The sequence below is a fragment of the Centruroides vittatus genome, unplaced genomic scaffold, assembly GCF_030686945.1.
Source record: "Centruroides vittatus isolate TY-2023 unplaced genomic scaffold, ASM3068694v2 contig_476, whole genome shotgun sequence".
Lineage (NCBI taxonomy): Eukaryota > Metazoa > Arthropoda > Arachnida > Scorpiones > Buthidae > Centruroides > Centruroides vittatus.
The window spans coordinates 1,173,092-1,192,217 of record NW_027122268.1 but is presented as its reverse complement, the minus strand read 5'-3'; the positions used below and the strand labels follow the sequence as shown (position 1 = coordinate 1,192,217).

The 19,126-nt window shown below is 23.8% G+C and overlaps 1 protein-coding gene across 1 annotated transcript in view; it reads left to right on the top strand.

The window, feature by feature from the left end:
- The window catches only part of LOC136977833 (suppressor of lurcher protein 1-like), a 338,075-nt gene that overhangs the window by 307,547 nt on the left and 11,402 nt on the right, over positions 1–19,126 (top strand). The window contains exons 10-11 of the mRNA XM_067273420.1: positions 2,740–2,930; positions 3,570–3,608. Coding sequence (XP_067129521.1) covers positions 2,740–2,930; positions 3,570–3,608 — 230 coding nt within the window. The remainder of the gene's footprint in view (positions 1–2,739; positions 2,931–3,569; positions 3,609–19,126) is intronic.

The following is a 19,126-nucleotide window of genomic DNA, read 5'->3' as shown; positions in this document are numbered from 1 at the left end:
AGGTTAAGTTAGAATTCAAATTTATAGAATATTTACATTATTTCTCGGAGTAAACATGAAGATTTTGTAAAAATTAAGCTACATTTTTTTGTTTATTAATGCAAAATAATAATTAGAAAATAGAACTATTTTCATTTATAAATATTACATAGTCGAAAATTTCACATCTTCCTATTAAATAATAACAATAATAAAATACATTTTTATAAATTTTAAATATATTAAGATTTTCTATTGATTACATATTCTTATTTTATCAGATTTTAATCTTGTTATCACATAACAAGACATTAAAAATTTAAATCCCCGGTTCATACGAAAAATCCATTCTATTCAAAGAAGAGACGAAGCAATGCATCATTCTATAGGCTATAGTAGTTTGCATTTCTCATCTTTCAGTCTATGAAAAGACTTCAAAATATATTTGCAAAGCAGATTTCAATCAGATTTCTCATATGCCTTGCAAAAGAAGAAAAGAAAAAAAAAATCTCGTCTTTGAACATATTCATTCTAATTCTTTAACATAAAATATAATTATAATATTTTTGTATCACGAAATATTTCAATTTAATTTAATATTTTTTCGTTACTTATCGAAAATAACAATGAAATATATATTCATGATTTGAATAGACAAATATTTCTAACTTCGTTTTGTTTACTAATTTAAAACTTTAGCCATTTCATTAGAGAGATATGGGAGAAAAGCGGAATTTTCAGAAGTTGTAAATTAATTTCTGTTCGATTCGAAAAATAAAAGTCCGCATTCATCTGCTAGACGACATCACTTAATTCGGAAGCAAAATCTTTCAGCACAAAGATTTCCCAAAAGAATGAATTGATCGCAGCTGCTTGATTTAATTCCTACTATTTCAGCCTTCGGGTAAAGTAACAATCTTAAGCCTTTCTGAATTGGGTTGTTCGATTGGTTTTCTCCTTTCATACGTTCTCTTGATTGAAATGTTGCAATTCTTCTTAACTAAAGAAGTTTATTCTGAACTCAATTTTATTCCTCTAAACAGTTTTATTATTCAAGGTGCCAACTAAACTTGCTGTTGATCAATGGCAATTGTTCCTCACCATCGAGTATCGTTCCTTTTAAATGGTTATTTAGGTACTACACGCGTGATGTGAGAACAAATTTCATGTTTAAACTGTAATAAATTTCGCAATATAAATTTAATATATTTTATTTTTTTATTAATAAGTAAAAAATTTTGACATATTTATTTACATAAAAAATAGAAAAATTTAAATTATAGTGTTTTGTTTTATATAAAATTTTTTAACTTTTATATTTTATAGTAATTTTATTTATAAAAAATTTTAATATTTTCTTCTGGGATACATCAGAAAATTTACGTGTTTAAATTTTAATTAATTAAATACGATATTGTTTGTGACATACTTTCAGATAAAACAATTTTAAATCTAATTATTTATTTTAAAACAATTTACTTGCTCTTAATTAATGAGAAATATTAAACCAATTTATTATTGTTTACTTATTTCCTCTTTATAAAATATATATAATAAAGGTTTACTATTAAAAATAAACGTATTTAAATCTATAAATAACTTAATGAATAATAAAATATACAAAAAAAATTTTCTTTTATCTTTAATTAAACGTTTATTTATTTGATATTTAATCTTACAAAATAAAATTGTTTAATTGTTTCCATAAAATAAACCACTAAAACAGAATAAAATTTCATTTTCTAAAATGTTTTAAATTTATTATTTTCTTCGAAGTTTAGAAGAAATCTTTCAAGTTTGTGCCTCATATTTTTCCAGAAATTTGATTCTTTTTAAAATGAATCAAGTTCTCTTGAATTTTTCTTCATATTTATATAGAAAGTTTTTTCCCAAGAATAAAAATAAAAATACTTTAAAATATTCTTACATAAAAATATAACACTGTAGGATTATATATATATATATATATATATACACACACACATCTTATAATGTATCTTATAATTTATTTATGCGTATCTAAGTATAAAATACGAAAACATTCCGATGTAATTTTTCTATATTTTATACGAAATAAAATATCAAGTTCTTAATCATTTATCTAAACTGTTTTCATTTATAAATTATTAGAATCTTACAAATTTCTATAATTTTATTCATAAAAATTCACCATGTAAAGGTATATAAATTATTATAATATTTTCTTTCTTTTCTTTACGTACTACAAATGTTCTGACACTTATTGCATTTCTATAAAAATAATTTCTAGAGATATAAATGAAAAATAACAGCAAAAAATTTAAAGAAACTCTCTGCATTTTGGAAGGAGAAGAAGAAGAAGAAGAAGAATAAAAAAAGACACTTTCGCTTAAATTTTTATTTTGGTTTGTCGTTTATTATACATTTTTTCCCCTTTCCAAGTAAATGTTCCACTCTATTCAAATCGACATTTTTTGATGGACCTTTGCTTACGATCATGCAGTGAAGCAGAGATAAGAATAGAAAATGCGATTTACTATCAGAGAAAAAAAAAATTCTTTTCACCTATAGCAGGTACACAAGATAACTATAGATTCTTTAATATCTCACCCATCACACACACACTCAAAACTTCATACTTTATCGCTTGTCGTAAGGTAACATATAAATATTCGAAATTGGCCTATTCGATAAATTATTCTATTTAATACATGCAAAAACGATGAATGTTGTTATAGGAAGAATTTATATGAATTTTTCTTCCCTCCCTCCCTCTGTTAGATGCGAAGGTGTTGATGCCGTTATGGTCTTTATCACAATCAACGGTCAGAAGGAAAGAGTAGATAACTTTTGTGGCAACAAACTCCCAGCGCAATTAATGTCAAACGGTGCTTCGATGGTTGTCGAATTTAAGAGTTACGCCTCATCACCAACTGTCAAAGGATTTCGCGCTATTTATAGATTCGTCACAAGTAAGTTTTTTTCTCCCTTTTATTCCGCGTTATCGCATTATCATAATGACGTTGTTATTAAGATAATTTGTAAACCGAGCTACATTAAGAATTTTATAATGAATAAAAAACACATTAGTTTAATTGAATGCTCAAAAAAAAAGTTAGAATTATATATTAATTTTAAAAATTTTATAATAAGTAAATCACGCTGATGAAAGAAGAATTTGGTGAAAAGATTTATTAACCTTAGTAATAATGTCAAACGAAACAAATTAATCTTTAGGAAACTCTCCTATCTTCACTAATACTTAGAAAGATGAAAAATTAGACATCGTAAAATTAGATATCATACATCTATATATCTACTATACTAGGGAGAATATGTATTTATTATATGTAATAAATAGATCTTTCAACGTTATTCCTTCCCTGAGGTTAGAGGGTGTGAAATATTATTTGGAAAATAGAGACAAGATGTATAAGTTTCTGAATGAATAGACGTATGCTTCGTCGGTGTGGAAAAATCGATATCAGAAAGAATTCTGATGAAAAATTACATTTGTCGATCCTACATTCCAATAAAATTTTTATTATTTTTTTATTAAATAATTTTAGAATATATCCGAAACTAATTTTATTATTTTAATTTAATTTCAGATTTCGGTATTTCCAGCGGAAAGCAAGATCCTCAATCAGGCAAGTTTGAATGAGGGGGAAAAAAATTTAATTTTCGTAATTGAATTATATAAAACTTAATATTTATTATTTTAAATAATACAGATTAATGTTATTTTTGCATTTTAGTAATTGTTTTCTTTACATTATAGCTAGAATTAAACTTGATTTTTAGAGTAATATTGATAATTAAGTTTACTGTTAACTCATTAATGATAAAGTCTACTGGTTTGCTGTTATCTGCATTGATTTATATACAATAATTCGAATAGGAGGAGTGATTTAGCCTTGAGTGCTAGATTTTACATTTTGAATACCCTATATTGTAAATCGATTTGCTTAACTTTGGTGAGATTTTATTGGCTTCCTCACAGTTTGAAAGCAATTAATTTTATCTTGTCTAAGATTCGCATCCTATTCTTCCTTCCTTCCGGGTGAATAAACCTTTTGTGTAGTATTGTATTCCAGTCCATAGTAATCATCTCTTCGTGATTCTCATACCAATTTCTTCTCGTATTACATTTGCCTGAAACCTTCGATACATGAATTTTCATCCTTGGCATGAAAAACTTCTTAGTTTTAAAGTGATAACTTTTCAAAATAAAACACAATTTTCGAATATATATTTTGCTTTTATTGACGTATAAATCAAATAAAATAACATAATTTCAAGTTACTTTTAGGAAAAATAAAATACTTAACTAGATTTACATTAAAATGAACAACACAATAATATATTTTTCATTATTCTAATTATTGTTTAACTGTAGTAAAGATTGCCATTTTTGCCATTGTGATTACATTGTCTTTATTTAATAAATATAAAGTTTAATGTGTCTCGTTAAACTGGTGAACATAAATATAATCAAAAGGATTAATCTTTTAAACCAAGTGAAATTACTTTATTTTACTACTACTTGCGATCCAAATGCAAATCCACTCTTTAAAGTCGGACTAGTACACCTGTGGAGTATACCTGAACGTGTGGAGGAAAAAATCTGACCGTTCTGTCATCCACATATTCAGGTATACCGTACGTGTGTACCCGGCTAAACACAAATGCAATATACATTTTAATCTTTTTAAAACAATAATTACGAAAAAGGTAGTTTTCAAATAGTCTAAAGAATAATAAAGACGAAATTTATATTGTAATTATAAGAATAATTTTGTATAATGCTTAATATTAATTGTATTTAAATCTAAATTTATTAAATTTTTTAAAATATAAATTAATAATAAAAGAAAGAATATATAGGCTAAATAGATTCAAGTTTTATATACCATAAGCAGTATGGTATGAATTTGCATTTGTAATTTAAAAGTGAAAGTTTGTCTTTTATTTTTTTAAAACTCTTTTGTTCTATGGACACTGACGAGACTCCCCTGTGAAGGGTCACTAAGAGTTCCGCATAATGTGTCTAAGGCATCCGCATAATCATCCCTCTGAACAGGTAACTAGCGCCTGGACCGCCTCGGCCACTGTCTGGCGTTATTTAGAACACAATAAGAAGATTTCATTGTGATTCTTATTGTTTGATATATCTCGATTTAGCGCTACACTTGCTTTTAGAAAAGGAAAAATGCTGCCTAAATAAATTTTGACTATATCTTCTTTCTCTATAATGCTTAATGTTATTTATATACTTAAAACTTATTAGTTACATCACTTATCTATTATAACTCATAAATTTTCATGTAACATCAATAATTTATCCCGTCGAGATATACCTTAGAGTTTTGAACTCTTCAAAATTCGAATATAATATTAAAATATAAATTTACTTATAAATATTTCATGATGAAATTTATCTCATAAGACAGACTAATACATTTTAGTTTTAAGGATATATTGATTAATAATAAAGAATTTTATCAAGTCGAGAATTCCTCTGGTTATCAAATTATTGCTTTGACTGTCATTTAGTAACCATTTCAAAAAGGATAGGTTCATTAGAGTTGTCAAAATGATTTTATCAACTTGATGTATGACGTGATATAATTAAGCAAAATAAGTTCATGTTAAATAGGTAGAGAAATGTAACTTGTGCTTTATAAAATACATTAATTAATGCGGTTCTTTTATTTAATTTTTCCAATTAATTCTTAAATTATATTCGTTTTCATGCGAGATGAAAAAAAAATTAATGATTTAGCTTTCATTACAAAAATACTGTTTAAAATATTCTTAAATAAGAAAAATATTAATTAATAATTAAAATAACTGTTGTAAAAAATTTATTTTCAATTTTACTACATTTTAATTTAAAATTAAAAGCGAAGAAAATACTTAAATTTAAATGAAAAATATTTATAAAAAGTCAATTCAAATCGAGAAAATGGATCGTTAATAAAATATTAAATAACAAGATTCAATTTTTTTTTTGAGTAAAATAAATGACATTTTTATTTATTAAATTCGAAACGTTTACATATTATAAGATTAGATTGCAGAATAATTTTAAGCAATAAAAAAATACGATATAATAATTTTTTATTTATAAAAAGTTGTAAAGTTAAAGAAGGTTTCTTGTATAAACATCTTAATTAGAATCGAAAAAAGAAAGAAAACTAATGGATGTACTAATGATCACATTATGTTTTCTTCGTTTAAAAAGAAAATTAACTACTACTTTTACATAAAAGAAAACATTGTTGAACGTTTTTAGAAATAATTTATTATTGAGGAATGTTTCATTTTATAAAACAATTTTAAAACTTTTAACGAGTTTTCCCTATTGATTTTCTTTTTCTTTTAAATTTAAATCTTAAAAACAATCTTGTTTCTCTTCTCGTGATATATCCTGAAAAGAAATTATCTTTAGTAAAAAATATTCTTAAAGTTTTTAATATCGACTAAACAGATTTATGTTGTTTTATTTAAAATTTTCTTAAAATTTCAACTTGCAAACTCTTAATATTATTTTATCTCGTAGAGATGAGAGAGTTTTTGTAATTTTTCTTTAATTTATTTTGTAAATAAATTTATTCTTAAGTTTTAATTAAATGTAATTTTATATTAATATTTTTTATTGTATAGATATTATTATTATTATTATTAGTGTTTGCTAATTTGTTTCAGTGAGTTGTGTGATTTTGTTTTGAATTCGATGCCTGGTCTGTTGTGATGGATTGTTATGCCTGTGATTATGGCAAGATTATATTGCGTGTGTTGTTTTCTATGACCCTCCAAGGCGTGTATTGTTATATGTTTCCTGCGTGTGTAATAGTTTGTGTTAGTGTGCAAAGCTTTTGATGTATTATATTTGCTATTTGGTTGTGTCTATTGTGTTAAAAGCTTGCAACCGGATATGATGTGTTGTACGCGAATATTTTTAGTTTTTAAAATTTTCAAGCTTGCTTTAAAGCCACAAGCAATAATAAATGTAGAATTCTTTGTCAGCCAGCAGTTTGATGCAGTTCTATCAGCATAATCCTGGCTTATCGTAGGCCTCCTTCCAAGTTCAAGACTGTCTGATGGTGTCATTTTTACAAATTTTAAAAATTTTGCATTTATTTATATTCGTTTTTATTACATTAATAATTCAGAAATCATTATACTTAACTGTAATTACGAAATAAAAATGTTATATAAATAGAAAACTGTCGAAAACATTAAAATTAATATATTTTGTTCTATAAACTATATTTTTCTATAAAATATAATATAGAAATTTCATAGACCAAGTATTTAGCGCAACTTATAATTTATTTAAAGTTCTTTTCTATAAATAACTATCATATATTAATAAAAATTAAATCTAGAATTATATAATTTTAAATAATTGAAGAAAAAATATGTTTAAATTTGCCTTTATATCGATGATTGACATCGTTCATTCTATAGGTTTTTCCAACAAACAGTGATAACCTTAAACTAACTAATATTAAATTTACAATTATATAAAATAATTTTATCAATTTTTTTAAAGAGTTATGAGCATCGAAATCTGTACTAAATGTTAAAAAATGATATAAGAAAGTATCGTTTCTAAATAAAATCCAACAAAATGTCAGAAAAATATTTTGTAAAGTTTGAAGTTGATAACTAATTCTGATACAAGAAAATATTTTCTAAGAATTTATAATAGAATTCGAAATTGACTTAGTTTAAAGCTTTTAAACTTTCATCTTCAATTTATTTTTAACATAAATAAAGAAAAGATTGAAAAATTCGTATATATATATATATATATATAACGCTTTCAATTATATTTAAAATTCACCTTAATTTATCCATTTACTTTTTAAAATAAATTATATACCGTTTATATAATATATATATATATAATATAACTTTTTTAAATTTACGTTTACCTTCTTTAACAGATTAAAAATTATATTAGAGTTAGACATACGTTCGAAGTAATTAAAGAATTTTTTTTGGCTAAGCTTTTATGACCACTTAAGTATATCGATCGTAGTTTAAATCTACTTAAAATATCAGCTTTTTAAATTTAAGCTAAAACCATTTGGTTTAATTAAGTTTATATATATAAAAAAGACGAACAATCTCTTTTTAAAAGTCTCCATTAATTAAGACATTAAATACGAATTCTATTTTAAATTGCATTTTGAAAAAACGTAATAAGGAATGCATTTTTTAATAAAAGAACCAAGAATATTCGTCAATTCTAGATATTCGATATTTGGAATCTTCATCTCAGCTAGAAACTTTCTAATTAGGTTACACGTCCATCAACTTGGCAGTAGTGACAGCTAGGTATTCTAAGCTGTGTAAGCAGAATAATGTAGTTAACGAATAGTAACAAAGCTGACTATCCTCTTTACGTCTTTATGGTGAAGCGAGAGATGAAGAGAATCTACAACACATGTGAAATTCGTAACCTATTTAACTGTACAGTTGCTTAAAGAACATATAATAAATTATCTGTAAAGACTCGACGTTATAACTATTAAATTATAACTTTAATTTGTTGAATATTATTTAATATTTTGGTTAAATAGTTACTGTAAAATATTTAAGTTAATTTTTTAAAATTAAATTTAATACATTTAAAAATTTTTTTATTCATTATAATGTTGAGTAATGTCAGCTTTTTTAAATAATAATTATTATATTTAATTGGATAATTTAAACATAATTACAAATTATTTTAAAGAAAGTTTGAAATGCTAGATTATGATGAACGTTTCCCATTTGTATTCAATTTTGAGCTTCATTTTACAGCTCAAAATAGTCTTTACAGATAATTTATAAATTATTTATAGTTGCCTATTGTTTTGTTTGTGTAATCCTAAATTCTCTTAAAGTAATAACATTAATAGATTACATAATAAAATGATACCTAAATCGAATGAGCTAATGAATGAAGATTTAAATTACAAAAGCGACGTTTTAACAAACTAAACAATATAACTAACATTAAAAATACAATTTTATTGTTAATAATTATACTGTTTAATATGTTAAAACCTGTATTTCGTAATTTAAAACTTCATTCATATCGTAGTTTATGCGATGTGCAGTACAAGACTACTTCATTTTCACTTTATTATATTTTGAAATCAATGAAAATTTATATTATACAATGAGTACTTTGATCTTTTTAAATACCAAATAAATTTTAAAATATAATTATACTAAAATTTCTATTTAGTGACGACTTCGTCTATGTATATATGTATTTTTTTCGATTCCAAGAGTCACCTCTTAACTTCACACAGTGTCTTGATATATTATCATCTAAAGACCAATAAATAGGAAAGATTTTTAGGTTTTTGTCAACTTATTTGTTTGCTTAATTATAATTAAAGTATATTTTTCAAAAAATGTTTGTTTATTTCGATTAAGATCGTATACTTGTTTACCAGAGTCTCGAAAATACGTACTGTACAATACAGTACATAAACAATTAATTTTAATTATACAAACGTATATACATAAGTAAAAAAACAGATAAACTAATTCGGAAAACCTAGTTTATTATATAAAGGACACCCTCTCGCTCAAATTATTTCGTTAAATCGAGGTTTTAGTGTAATAATAAAAATTAAGTATATGTTATGCAATTAAGAAATATAATATTTTTGATATTTGCAACGTAAGGTATAGGTGTAAATTTATCAACATTTAAATTTTACATTTTATGAATTCTACGAATTTAAACGATTGTCAAACTTCTAAGTAGTCTGAATTTAATTTTAAAATATTTTAATTTGAATATTTTACAGTAATTACTTATCTGAAATACATATTAAATTTATTAAAATAGTTTAAAAAGTAAATAAAAGCAGTAAAAATGTAAATATTCGCATTAAATAAAGAAAATGTAAGTTAAAATATGTAGATATATACAATTCTTAACAACATTATTAATATTGTTGTGATGTCGTTACAACTAACAACAGTAGAAAAGAATTCTTAAGAAATAAAATTTTAATATTTAAATTACTGTAATTATAACAAATATTAGAATTGGGTCAGTATAATTCAGACTTTATCAATTTATAAAGGAGTTAGATGACCGGCAAGACTCCATTGCTAAAGGAAAAGTATGATGTACAGGGGCTAGACACTACAGTACTAGTTTAAGGTGGAGAGCGTATAATACGTCAGTTGAAAAATTATTTCTCCATATTATAATTCTTAATTATAATTAAGCTAAATCTATGGATATAGAATTGTTTTAATTAATTCCACAGTAGTCATGTAATGGATATTGCAGTCTACTAACAACTACAATAATGTCTTTGATTTTATCTCTGGATGGACTTATCAACGAATTACTGTTATTTAAATAAATGAACTTTAATTTTAAACATTTCGAACAGAATAGTATATACATTCAGTAAAATCTTGATTGAATATCTTTATAAACCTAACATATCCATGCGTAATGTGTGAAGAAATATATATTTTTTAACTTTATTTTACTATTATTTTAGTACAGTAAAACCTTGATTTAACGGACTAATTTGGACAACGTGTCTGTTAAAGCCCTTTTATATTTTTAATTATTATAAAATGGCAAAAAGCTTAATTTTGAAAGTATGGATGGGTTTTTTTTAAAAAATTGTAAATGCTAATAACGAATATAATCGTCATTAAGTCCGACCTACTGGAGATAGAACACACGACCCTCCTCTATCACCTCATCCTGTCGATCTTTAGCCACCAAAACTTAATAGCACTAATCTCTCTAATACGCTAACCCATTTGCAAAATTTCAGAAATATTCTACAAAAAGCACGAGAGTTATTAAGCTTCAAAAGGGTGAAGAACAGGTAAACTAATATGTTAGTTAACCTGTTTTTACTTATGTAGATATATTTGTTTAATTAAAAATAAATGTGCATAAGAAGTTTAATTTCACAGGAAAGTTTTTTGCATGTACTATTGCTTATACACTCACCGTAGTTCTGAGACTGTAATAAACAAGCGTACGATGTAAAATTGAATTACCGGTAAATAAACAACTTTTGGAAAATACACTTTAATTTATGTATTTAACTTAAATAAGTAATATTCTTAAGGGCGGTAACTCTTGGATTTGAAAAAATAACCTGTTAATTTAATTACATATAAAAAGCATTTTAAAATTAACAAGGTATTAATTTTCACATATGACATTATGTAATAAGTTAAATTTTGTTCGTTAAATCAAAGTTTTAGTATAATGAATTATTAGACTTTAATTATTCACAGAACTCAAATTTAGTATTAAATTTAGTAGCAAATTCTTAATTCATATGTACTGTATGTGTGCTTAAACTTTTTCATTATCGTTTTCTATGCCTATTATTTTTAAGTTAGATCAAAATGCTCTTTATTTTCTTTTTAAGGATGTCTGAACTCTGTTCACTCATGCGTGAAGCATTGAGTGAAGTCAAAGGAGAGAACTTTATTGAGTAGGCCTATTTGCTTCTTATATATTCTAACCATGAAATCTAGATCAAGTAATTTTCTGACATATTCCCACCGAGTAAACAATTTATTGTTTGCTTTATTTTTTTAAATTAAGTTATCTATTTATGTAAGAGAGAACTAATTAAACAGTAATGAGAAAAACAAATTATGTCTGATAATTATTAGATAATTTTCTTACAAGACATTCAAGTATTATGTTACTAAGTTCTCGTAGATATTAATTAAGTGATATTTATTCTCTAATAGCTCTCAGATTTCTGTCTATACTTCAAGATTCTACCTTATATTATATTTCACTTCTTACTTTATTGATTTATATAAATATGAATAAAAATATTTATCTTCTTGTTATAACAACAACATATTTTTACAAATCCTTTCGTAGTTTTTAATACTCTAGCCATTTCATTTACCATTAAAAATATATTATTCAATTATTTGTCAAATGTTTTTGGTATAGAAATCTAAATATAACGTAGAAGTTATAATAAAATTCAATTATTTCATAAATATAAAAGAATTTTTTTAATATTATTTTATCTGACTGTTCTGTTCTATTGATACTCGCTAATCTGGAGATAGGAGGAGGACTGATTCAAGATTAAAATATTCAAAATCTAGAAGACGAATCAAGCTGAAATTCTCGGAGGATTTACATTTAAATATCCTAAATCTATAAGGACTACGATGCATAAACTTCCATCGTGTTCATTCAGTTTTTTTCCCGTGTGTATGGTGCAGTCTACCTTGAGAGATATTGATCTCGTCGTTACAAAAACTAAAAAAGAAGCACGGGATATAACGACACGTGTGTCAATATTTATTTGAAATGCTACTGTTTCAATGTTTCCAGTACTTTTGTGAAGGCGAAGGAACTCGGTGTAAATCTAATATTTTATTTTTATCCTTCATATCCACTTTATTAATTGTAAGATAAGTTTGCTTAGTTATATAAGACCAGTTTGCTTAGTGTAAGTTACTAAGTTTTCTCAATAATTCTGCTCTTTTTCAATTAAGAAAAAATGGTGGAAATTTTAATATTATGTAATTCAGAAATTTCAGGAATATTATAAACTATATTTTTTATCTTTTAAGGTAAAAACATATTTGTTTTCTTTTAAAATGCATTAAAAGCTTCTAAACTATTATTAGTCATTACGAAATTTTATTTAGTTTAATTAAAGTCAATTTTAGAAAAATTGGAAGATTATTAATAAACGATACACTTCATTAAATAAATAAAGAAAGAATTTTTAATTTTATTAATAAATTTGAAGCGAAAGTATTTATACTACATAAAATTTCTAAAGAAAATTAATCAAACGTTTTATTAGCTAAACGTATAAAAAGTATGCACAAGATTATTATTTTAAAAATAAAATTACATAAGACGTTATTTTTATCATATTTTTATATATTCAGAGCAATTGATTTTAAAATTTTAAATTAATTTATCGCTGAGTATAATAATATAAAATATCAAAGGTCGAGGGATATTTTAAGTGTTATATAAGTGACATTTCAAATAAAAATATTGAAATGAATTTTATTTACTAATAAATTATGGAGAGAAAATTAAATATAGTTCTTCAAATTCAACTTGATTTATAATTTAATTTTCGTTAATCAGTTTTTTTTACTCTATGTAAAAAAATTACATAAACAATTTACATTGTATTATACACAAAAGAAAAATAAGTAAATCGAATGGTAATGAAATTTATTTAGTTTAATCGAAAATAAAATTACTTAATAAATAAATTAATTGGAATTATAGTATATTAATCTATAAAAAGATTTTGAAATGGATTTCTGATAATTTAGCCCTATTTATGAGTTATATTTATGAGGAAGCGTAATTATATGTTAAGGAAGATGTATTTTTGGCGTAAAATAAAAATATATTTGGTTTTTTATATTCAGAGAATTAATTTACGTTGAAATAATTTATTTATTTATCTTATTTACAATAGGAAATGTATATGACATTGGATCTCTTCCTCCACAATAACAATAAAATCCAAACAAATACATAAAATAAGTGTGTAAAATAAATAAATAAATTACAAGTTAGTTCGTGGAAGAATTTATATTTTGAATATTTCAGAAAAACTAATTAATAAAGAATAAAAATCAATTCCAAACACAATTTTTTTTAATTACTTTTTAATCATACGTAATCATTTTTATAATATTAAATGAGTTACGAACTCATTACTTATATATAAAGTAATTAATAAATGCATTTTGCTTTAAAAAAATTTTAATTATCCGTCTAAATTATAAATTTAACTTTCAATTTGTATGAAGGTTAATTTATAATTTACACAGATAATTAAAATCTATACAATAATATAGTATTAAAATTGTTTATAAATATGAACTTGCATAATATTTAGAATGTTATCATTCTTGTTTTTATATTAAATATAAAGACTTTTACCAATTTTATTTATTTTTTTCTTAAGCTGACAGATGCAGCTTGGACGAAATAAGAAATTTCTTGCTTTCTAAGAAACTTCATGCCATTATAAATCAGCTTATAGAGAAATACAATATCAGAAATGAAATGGAACTGAATTTTCTTTTGAAGCAGTTTTTCCTTTACAAGAAAGTCCAAATGAAACTAATTCATATAAAATCGAATTTATATGAATTATAAGATCGAATTTATTCGCAAAATTACTAAATAATTTTGTTATATATGACAGTTTCACTTAAAATTTTAAATGCAAAAAATAAAATGTTATTTAGAAAAGTTTTCTTAAAATTTCACTAGAAGATAATGTCACTCAATAATAGAGTCTGAAATATCAATAAGTCATAAAGACGGTAACGTTAGCCATTATCTTCTTTACTAACACTTTATGAAGCTCTGCAAGTTTATGGAATTTTTCTGGAATGCAATAATAATAGTAATAATATCTACCCTATCCTGAATCCAGAAAATCGTGATACGTTCTAGAAAGACCAGATGTGACCGCGTGACATCGGTTCACATGTTAGCAATAGAAATGTGATCGCATTTCTATTACTCTAAGAAATATTGCAGAGACTTTTCACCTAGTGAAGTCATTGCATTTCGAACATGTATTGATCAATCTTCATCCATATGTAATCTTTTCTTGTTCAGAGTATATCTGAAAAGATGAGTAGTTTTTGGATGCGAAGTAATAATATTAAGTCACTAGAGACATCGTTAAATAAAATACATTTGAAATCTGAATATGTCTGTAACATTTTCTGTTATAAAAGTAATTACTATCCTGTCTTTTTTTTAAATTATTTTTATTTTTATTTATTTATTGAACAGCATCTGACACTAAAAAATATTACTTAAGACTCTTAAAGTTATATTCAGAAAATAATTTATACAGCATTATTGAAACTTAAATATTCTTTTTCTGATGTTCTATTTAATAAACATTGTACTTATAGTATTATTTAATCTTATTTTTTTTTAAATCCTTAATATTGTTTCTTTTCTTCTCCTTACTTTTCTCTTTTATCTTTCATATTCAAAGAATAAAATATGTATTTTCCATTTTCTTTAAATTTAGAAATTTTACTGTAGTCTTTTTAAATATACATTTAAAAAATTTAAAACTGTAATATAATCCTTTGAATCTTTCACTGTTATTTTACACATTATCATATGATTTTGTTTTTTAAACTGTAAATTACTAAAATATTTTACTAAATCCTGATTTATTATTTTATCAATACTTATAAACACTTCCATTTTCTTTCGACAGCTTTTACAATACGTTTTGTCAAGAATTTTTCTAACATAATCTCCACGAAAAAAAAGATTACATATCTTTCAGAAGTATTTTGCATGTTATTTTTGAAATAATTATTTTGTTTTTTTCAGATTTTAAGATTTATTTTTTAATTTATATCATACATTTCTTATTAAACGATGCTCTTAGACACTTCTCTGTATATTTAGGAATTTTTTAAAAATATTTTCTTCTATAAAATTTGTTTATATATATATATATATTTATCTCAGAATTAAATATAAAATAAATATTTATGACTTTATATTTTACACGTTTATCTTTTTATTATAGCTTCAAACATCAATACTTTTCAAGTTTTAATACTTGAAAAGTATTGATGTTTGAAGCTATAATATAAATCTGTAAATATCCAATATTTCTTTACTAATCATAGCAACAATGATTTTAATGTATTACGATTATTATTAATTAATTTATCTAAAACTATGGATCACCAGTTCTGTTTAATTACTTTGAAACGGAGCTGGTGATCCAGTTTAACGACTAGAGCAGTTGTTCTCAACCTGTGTACCGCGATCTATCCGTAGGGTAAAATTAAATAAGATCCAATTTGATCATATAAATAATTATCAATAATTACTCATTAGAAAAAATATATAAGTATATTGAAAATTATATTAGTTTAAAACCAAGCATTTGAAGGAAGCAATCTTTAAAACTCCAGAAAAAGTATTAAATTTGCATTTAGTTCTATAAAAGTTCTATGAAATAAGTTACATGTACAGTATGTATATACATGTAACTTATTTCATACACCCATCTATAAAGGTCATCAAATTTGTATGCTTACGAATTAACAAGGGCATTTTTAGACATGGGCAACTTTTGCCTAAAATCCCTACTTTGAGGACACCCACACGTGCTCATCAATATTTGATCTCAGTCCAATAGTTTCAGTAAGATTTTAGTATTAGTTAAGCTTCTAGATCTTATACGACATTAAATATCATATGATATAGGCTATACATTATATAAGGTTAAATGAAAGGGACCTCGCCTGCTTAGGGCCTCAAACAATCTAAAGCTAACAATGGGATTAAAATATCTCGCTTTTCGTGGTGTGTAAAGCGAATTGCATTTTATATTAACTCACTCAAATATCAAACTTTTGCAGGCAATATTTTGAATAATTTAATTTGTTACGTCTAAATAAATACATTAAATATCTAAATTTATTAGTGTTGATATTCTGAATTGGACATCATCAACTTCAATTAAATACAATGAGAAATTAAATAATACAATTTCTTTAAGCTCTTAAGAATTTAAAATTTTAATTAACAATTGCTAAATTAAATTTTAAAAAACACAATTTGTTTTATTCATCATAAATTTAATAGAAAACATTGATTTTTTAAAAAAATCTATTTTCATTCAGTCTAGCTATAATCTTAGATTATAAAATTTTTTTTCTTTTTATTTGAAAAAATATATATTCAAAAATTCTCTGAAATTCCTTTTTATAAACTAGAAAGAATTTGAATTTATATAAAACGGGTTTTGCTCCGAGGAAATGGTTTTGTGAGCAAATATTGACCTGTGAATACGTTTCCTTAAACAAACTACTGAGAGCAAGAAAATTCTGTTTATGCAGGAATCTTAGTTTACACATTGATACGTCTTTCCTGTTTATTATATTATATATGTATAATATATAAATATATATTTAAACTACATTAACAAATAATAAAATATATTGCATATATTTATCTACGAGAAAATAAGATAATGAAATTTCAAATTTTTCAATACAATTTTTAATTTGTTTAACTTATTTGTAATCGTACTTAAAAATAATTTTGTTTTTTAAACATTTATTTAAATTAAATTATATTTTATAAATTACTTTAATAAAGTCAGATGATGATGAATTATAGTGAAAATATTTCTAATTTATTCAAATATTATTTAAAATATTGGAATTTAAAGATTTAAAATATATAAAAATTTGAATTTGGAGTGAGATATGTAACTTACTAACAACAGATCAAAGAAAGAAAAGGGGAAATAATGATAGAATTCTCATTATTTCCTATACCCTTTGCACGTACAGTACATTAACGAGAGAAAAACATTCAAAGAGGGTTGAAGTACCGCAATATCGTAAATATCTGAGAAAATTGTCAACATTAGGTGGCTATTTTCCACTTCTCTAGGGAAAATATTCCTTCTTCGTATAGTCTATGGGATTAACGTTCCAGAAAGGATTAACGTGATTATGATTACGTCTTTAGTGATACTTAGAAGATAAAAATGACTTTACTGGTTTTAAGAAAGGATTCAAAAAGAAATAGTAAATATTTATTGAATTGTAAGTCAATAATAATAGAATATATTTTATGTAATTGCCTATATTACAAATTCACGAACCTATCAAAATTATTTTCTAATTCGTTTCTCTATTTGCGATGAATGGAATTTTAGTACACGATTGAAAAATCTAATATTTAATTATGTTCTTTAAATATAAGAAAAACATTAAGTTGGCAAATTTGAATTTTATTGTTATTTAAGAATTTATTCGAAATAAATTTAATTTGACGATTTAAAATAATAATAATAATAATAATAAAATTTGAAAGAACCTTTGCTTGCTATAACTCTCTAAATTTATTAAGTCTTTATAATTATATATATATATATATATATATAAATTACTATAAATTAATTAGACCGTATGTGTTTTAATTTTACTTATTTTCTATCTCTCTGAACAATTTCGAATAGTCTTTTTTAATTTAATGTAAATGATACAAATCTGAAAATAATAACAAAGCATTAACAGTTTTTCTTCTTTATCTAAATAATGTTTTAATTCTCAAAAGGCTAAAGCTGATTTAACAATTAATGTAGTTAAAATTCGAGACAGCTCTCTCTCTCTGTAGATATTAATGAAGATCTTTGTATTTGCTTCTATTCTATGCAACTTCAGATATAAATGAATAAAAAAACTAATTAATTAAATATTGTAAATTAATTAAAATTTTGAAAGTTTTAAAAAAGAAATTCTGTTTTTTTTTTAATGAAGAAAAAACTATTTTTCATCGTAACAATTTATAATTGATTAGAAGCTAGCTTTATTCGAAACTAAATTACTTTAAAATTCGATGATTCTTTCCACTAAATTAATGAATATTAAAATTTTTAAAAGAAGATATAAATAAAAAAAATTTTCTAAATTTAATTATTTTTTTCCTTAATCATAACTTTATACGTTTTCCTATATAATTCCGCTTAAAATTAATAAATTATATAAACTTAAGCATATTGAAAATTTATTGATTATAGAATTTCTGGCATTTAGAAGGCATTTGATTTATCTAGAGACAACTACTTTGTATATCTTTCGAAATAAATCCTACGTTATTTTATTATATTATCCTTCTTCCTAAATCTGATCTGAACAATGTGAAAATAAGATTTATTCGAGATTTACTAGACCAAAAATGTATGAAACATCATATATTGATATGTGAGTTTGATAATGGTAAACTCCTTTGTCCATTCTATATTTTTTTACAATATTTATCGCTTCCGAAATGCACTTTTGAGCATTTCAACAATCTGAAACTTCTCAGAAAAGGATTCTCTGAGAAATAATAGAATCTGACTCTTCCTATGTCAGTATAATGGAGTTTGTTTTACCCTAAGGATATCTAATATATATATTTTTTCCTTTATACAGATCTAGTTAAACTGGTTCAGAACTTGAGACGTGTGAGAATGTTTTTAATTCTTTTATAGCAGAAAAAAAAGAAAGATATTTTATTTATTTTCTTCTGTATTTTATCGTCTTTTGTAATACTACGAAATAACACTATAGCTAACGGATATAAGTAAAA